At 33.8% G+C, this 6,187-nt stretch overlaps 1 protein-coding gene across 1 annotated transcript in view; it reads right to left on the reverse strand.

The window, feature by feature from the left end:
* Positions 1-5,903, reverse strand: part of LOC107741530 (mucolipin-2-like) — an 11,100-nt gene extending 5,197 nt beyond the window's left edge. The window contains exons 1-11 of the mRNA XM_016554282.1: positions 5,819-5,903; positions 4,567-4,726; positions 3,534-3,707; positions 2,979-3,132; positions 2,819-2,897; positions 2,648-2,744; positions 2,463-2,562; positions 2,253-2,365; positions 1,946-2,095; positions 541-642; positions 260-382 (exon numbers count right to left, since the gene is read on the reverse strand). Coding sequence (XP_016409768.1) covers positions 260-382; positions 541-642; positions 1,946-2,095; positions 2,253-2,365; positions 2,463-2,562; positions 2,648-2,744; positions 2,819-2,897; positions 2,979-3,132; positions 3,534-3,707; positions 4,567-4,726; positions 5,819-5,868 — 1,302 coding nt within the window. The 5' untranslated portion in view covers positions 5,869-5,903. The remainder of the gene's footprint in view (positions 1-259; positions 383-540; positions 643-1,945; positions 2,096-2,252; positions 2,366-2,462; positions 2,563-2,647; positions 2,745-2,818; positions 2,898-2,978; positions 3,133-3,533; positions 3,708-4,566; positions 4,727-5,818) is intronic.
* Positions 5,904-6,187: the final 284 nt, after the last annotated feature.

Here is a 6,187-nt window from a genome sequence, read left to right on the forward strand (position 1 = left end):
TTTTATATTTTAATATACAAAAATACTATTATTGTAATCTATTCATTCTATTGTATTCTATTCTGTTTGGTCAATAGATGGCTTCTTAAAAATATAAGTCAACATATACTGCCATCTACTGTACATAAGAAAGACTACAAAATTAAAACAAGGAAGTATGTTACAGTAGTACATCCATATTTCACTAGTATACAATACAAACCACAAACATTTACCCAGTGGGTTTGTTTGTTTATTCATTTTCGACAACTTTATTTACCTTCTCATGGTAGGGTCCCAGAACAATCCATCCACAGAAGGTGTAGCCGAGGTAGATCATTCCTGCGCAGCAGCAGAAGCGCAAGACTTTTGGCAAGGCTGCTCGCATAGTGAGGATAAGCACCTGTGTTGTCATAACAATATTTTAGGGCCCTAATAAATGATTAGTCTTTTAAGCAATCAATACTGTTATATGACTAGTGGTCAATAAAACACATGTGCGTCACCTTGCTATACATTTACTTTCATGTTCTTAATGTGATTTTGTGCATTTTGACTTACATTGTATTTTTCGAAGTATCCCAGATACCTTATGACGCCCACCCAGACCATTAGAGTTGATGTTCCCAGGAAGATGCTGCAGACATCATAGTTAGTCATGCTCTGTGAGGAGAAAGGAACTTTATTAGTGTTTTGAATGTAGGCCAAACTTGTTCTTCCATGCCAGTGCAAAGTAAACATTACATAAACCTGTTTAATTGCCATGCCTTAAATCACCCTACAGCACAGGCCCAGAGTCGAAAGACTACTACAAAGTCTAAAGAGTGCGTGTCTGTAAGAGAGTTGCATAATGCCATGAAAAACTGCAGAATCTGTGCAGCTGTTTAAAAGAACATGAACTTTAGAAACTAAAATCCAATCATTTGAGTACATTTTACTCCAAATTTATATTACCTTTCAAAAATAATTAAAAGAAACAAAAACACTAATAATCAATACATGACAATAAACTATTTAATTTTATAATTTCTGTTTCCAACTAACTGATCATGAAAATTAAGTACATTTTCCCACCAAATTTAGATTACCTTACCAAAAAAATCATTTAAATAAACAAAACAAAAACACCAACATAATAAATAAAAATACATTAAAAAATGTATATTACATTCATAAAGTGTATTTCCAACTAACTTTAGAAACTCAACACAATTAAGCACATCCTCCCTCCAAATTTAGATTACCTTATCAAAAAAAGCTACATGAACAAAAAAAAAAACACTAATATAATAAATAAATACATACATAACAATAAAAATATTTAAATGTATAAAGTGTTTGTTTCCAACGATCTTTAGAATGTCAAATCCGATTATTTTAATGAAACTTAAGCACATTTTCCCTCTAATTAAGTGCATTCGATTACCTTACCAAAAATAAGGACAAATTCACAAATTAATGAATTAGGCTAATTAAAAATGCTAATATTGTTTCCAAAATATAAAATGATATCCATTAAAATTAAGCACAATTTCTCTCAAAAAATTTAAATGACAAAAAATATAAATGAATGAATAATATTTTTTTTATACTAATATTTCACAATCAATTGACTTTTCATGAAAATTAAGTGTATTTTCCCTCCACAATTACTTCACAATAAATAATTTTAAACAATAAACAAAATTGAAATATATATATATAAAAATAGTAATAAAGTGTTTAATATAAGCTATTAATATAATATGTTGAATTAAATAAAATATGTATATATAATGAGAATCACCATTATATTGGGAATTAAAAAATATATATATTTCGATTTGTTATGAGTGGGAGGGATTTATCTCATAGACCAACTAATAACATGTTACAATCAACATTTTTTTTTATTTAGGGAACTACAATTTCCTCAGCAATTTTTCAGATTGTGTGAATATCTAATGCATCGGCAAAAAGAAAGCACCTTAGCCTGTATTTCCATTTTTAGTATTGATCCAATGATGGCCAAAACATCACTGATGATCACCAAGATGTACCAGCCATTCAAGAACTCCCTCTGCTCATCTTCACACACTTTCTGATTATAATTCTCAAGACAGAAGCTAGAAAACCGCTGCAGAGAGAGGAAGTGACACACGAAGGAAACACAGACAGGCCACAAAATGAGTCATTTCACATCGAGTCACTATGACAGAACATCAAAACTAACTGATGTAGATTTTAAAAATGTTAACGTATCTGTGATATTGACAGAAATAATGCAGGTTTACCTGAAGTAACCTCACAGCGAGTATAATAGAGCGTGTGCAGAGCACTGCAGAGATCAGACACACTACAATAACAAAGCCATCAAAGATCAGGAGGTAGTGAGTGCTCTTCTGAGCTGAAAAAGACAATAACGAACCATCTAAATTTCACATGCCTTCGTCATAACATTAAAAACCATAGGCATTCATTGTAGTTGATGATTTTTCACATACCAGTTCCTGAAATCTTCCAGTTTTTGCACACACTACAAACAGTGTCAAAATCAAGGGTCGATTTCACCTTCCCGCTATGACAGCTGTTATCAAAGAGAATCTGCAAAAAAATCAAAATGGATTTATTCAGTAATACAAGCGAAAATGGATGTAAATGGATTTTTATCCCCAAAAATGGACCTTACCTTTACAAAAAAGGTGTAACAGTCTGGCAGCTCACGAGAACGAACAGTTTGCAAATTGATTCCTTTGAGCGCAAAAGTGATCTCAATATCGACAAGCCTGTACTTCCAACAAAACATTGATACCATTAGTATTGATTAAATGTTTTGGTTATATAGTTTAGGTTTACAAACCTATAAAAATCCAGCTCAAAAAATGAAGCGTTGTCCATTCTCCATGTTTTAGTGGACTCTGGATCAAGAGTCAAGCAAACTGGAAAGACAAAAACGGTTCAGTTTAGGCAATACGATATGATTAATATTAGATATTCACATTTTCTGGAAAACATGTAACCTGTTTCAAGCTCGGCATCAATATCGTAAGCTTCCTCAGACGGTTCAATGCTGCCCTTCTTGTAGCTCTTCTTACAGATGCTCAAGGGCAGAAACTTTTCATTCTCTTCAGCGTAACTAACAGGGCCTACAGACAGGTTTCCTAATTGGGAATACTGGTGAACAGATATATAAATATTATATTAACCAGGTTTTAACATTTTATTTCCTCACATAAAGAAAAGAGTAGCACTTTTGATAAATATGTTCATAATTGTGCCCACTCAAATGGAGAGGGTACCATCATGGGGGGCAGACATTTTGAAATCACATGACCATCTAATTATTAGTTGCTTTATTAGAATGATCTTCCTATTAACAGGCATTTTCTCTCACACAAAAAGACTTTGCAAAGCCGAATGAAACCTTTTGCGTTCAGGTAATGCTTCATCCACACCACTAGGTGTCAGTATATGACCAACAAAATTGCCTGTAACATAAGTAATGCTAATAAAGTAACGGAGGAGGAAAAAATTGTGGAGAACAAAAAAGCAAGATGAATTAAAAAAATACAAACCTGATCTATAACATAGTGTAAACTATCATATACACTCTGTTTGGTGTAGACAGCAATACTGTAGTCATCCTCATCCACACCACTGTAGCCCTTCAGAAACAAACTCTTAAAGGCCATGAGGTTCTCCTCCTTGTAGGACACCACAAGCTGGTTATTCAGTCCAAACAGTATGAGCTTTGAAAAAAATAAAAAGCAACAACAACATGTTTTCAGTCTGGCTGGTGGAACATTACGGCTTTATGTGTACTGTAGCTTTAAGAAAATTCAATTATGATCACATAATGACAAATCTTTCAAGAATTCCGAAAAGGTTTACATATAAAGCCGAATTGTGTAATTTCTGCCCCACTAGTCACCAAATAAAACGTCAATAATAGTAACTGTGTTCAAACAGGTTTCCTGGCCACACCCCCTGCTTTCCATTGGTCAAACAAACCCCGAAAAATTGAGTGGCTGAGGCACTGTTGCTGTGCTGAGCTTGTTGGGATTCTCAAACAAACAGAAAAATGTTTTGATAACACCACAGAGACACTTTTTTAGCAGGAAATCACACTTACTTCAAAAACAACAACAACATGTTTTCAGTCTGGCTGGTGGAACATTACGGCTTTATGTGTACTGTAGCTTTAAGAAAGTTCAATTATGATCACATAATGACAAATCTTTCAAGAATTCCGAAAAGGTTCACATATAAAGCCGAATTGTGTAATTTCTGCCCCACTAGTCACCAAATAAAACGTCAATAATAGTAACTGTGTTCAAACAGGTTTCCTGGCCACACCCCCTGCTTTCCATTGGTCAAACAAACCCCGAAAAATTGAGTGGCTGAGGCACTGTTGCTGTGCTGAGCTTGTTGGGATTCTCAAACAAACAGAAAAATGTTTTGATAACACCACAGAGACACTTTTTTAGCAGGAAATCACACTTACTTGTAGAAGTCTTTGCATATTAAGCTGGGCTACAAAAGTATTTAAAAAAAAACACACACAGTTGCATACTTAAACTTTAAGCAAACAGATAACCCAATAAATACCTGAAGTGTAATCATGAATATTTTCAAAATTTGCACTGCTAATTTCCATGGTAACTGTCGCCGGGTTCTGTACTTCTCACAAGGGCTCATGAAGTAAAACCTCAAGTCATCTCTCAGTATTTCCTCTGCCATGGGATCAGTGGCCATGGATGTGGAGACACTGTATCAAAACATACAATATATGATTCGGATTGAATTTTTAATTCTTTAGAAATTAATTTAAAAAATATGAAATAAATGGTTAGTAGGTTAAGGAAAAAGCTATCAACATGTGCCCACTGCCCAGCATTGATGTTTTATTTCATACTTTTAATTACTTCAATAATATTCTAAAATGTGAAAAAAAATGAGAAAAATAAAAATTATGTTTTCTAAACACTATTATTATTATTAGTTCTTAATAATAAGTCAATTATTATTGTTGTTGCTGTTATTTGTTGTTGTTATATATAATTTAATCAACATTGACTCTCCAATAATAACAATAAAAAAATCATCAAATATTATTAATGATAACAAAATGTTGTGTATTACCGGTATTTAATAAATCCTGAATCTTCAATAATTACATTTATGCATTTAGCAGGGGAGGAACAATAATAAAAACAACAACAATAATAACAACACAGACGTTATTTTTATATACAAGTTAAATTACAGTATATAGACTTCTTATTGAGATGCGTGTATACTATTGACCAAACTTGGTCTTGTATATCCTCATGAATACAGTCCGATAAGCATGATTTGTGATACGTTACAAAAATAAATGTCAGCACAAACAGATGATAAATCAGCTTAAGAGTGACACATTACCCATGTGACAGAGTTCTGTTTAGGATGAGGAAGATGGAAGGGGTCAATGAACAAAAAAGTAAAGGGAGGGAAAATTAGTTGCTCAATAAGCGTTTCTTATACTTTAACTGGGCCTTTATGAATAATTGCAAAAACGTTGCAGTCTACATGTCTCTTAAAAACACTACCAAAGGTACAAGTCCAAGGCTGCTGTCTGCTCAACAGGACTGACAGTGTAGTTACTGACAGACTGTACTGGGTTTATTTAATTCATGAGGAAAACACAAGCAAGTTTACAAGTTTTAAATAACCTCTTTGCAGAGCCAGAGTATTTCAATTCTGTTGTGCATTTTATTAGACCTAAATTAAATTAACGCTACTTGTGAATTTCTAACTGTTTATTTGTCATGCAAAATAATTTTACATAAAGAATTAAGCAAAACCTTGTCCAACTTACATTGACACGTCAACACTGGTGCCCTGGCAGTACCTATCAGGCATTTCCATGCCACCTGTTCTCCAAGACAAAACACGTTTCCAGCCACAAGTGTTCCTTGATCGCTAAATTAATAACCTCGTGTGTGACGTCACAGCTGGAACACCCAACAGCGCCCATCGACCAATCAGGCGCGAGGAGGATTCCCGATGGGCGTGACCTAACTGTGAAACGAAATAGAACGCTCTTTCAGTTGCTCACTGACTTGTGAAACATCACAAAGAGTCGATTGAGGAACTACACAGTCTCAATATAAACACAAACAGACCACACGCTATTTTAATACAGCAAGTATGCTTTTAATGAGTGAAGTGAATATAGTAAGGTAAA

Source organism: Sinocyclocheilus rhinocerous, unplaced genomic scaffold, assembly GCF_001515625.1.
Source record: "Sinocyclocheilus rhinocerous isolate Xijiao unplaced genomic scaffold, SAMN03320098_v1.1 scaffold556, whole genome shotgun sequence".
Taxonomy (NCBI): Eukaryota; Metazoa; Chordata; class Actinopteri; order Cypriniformes; family Cyprinidae; genus Sinocyclocheilus; species Sinocyclocheilus rhinocerous.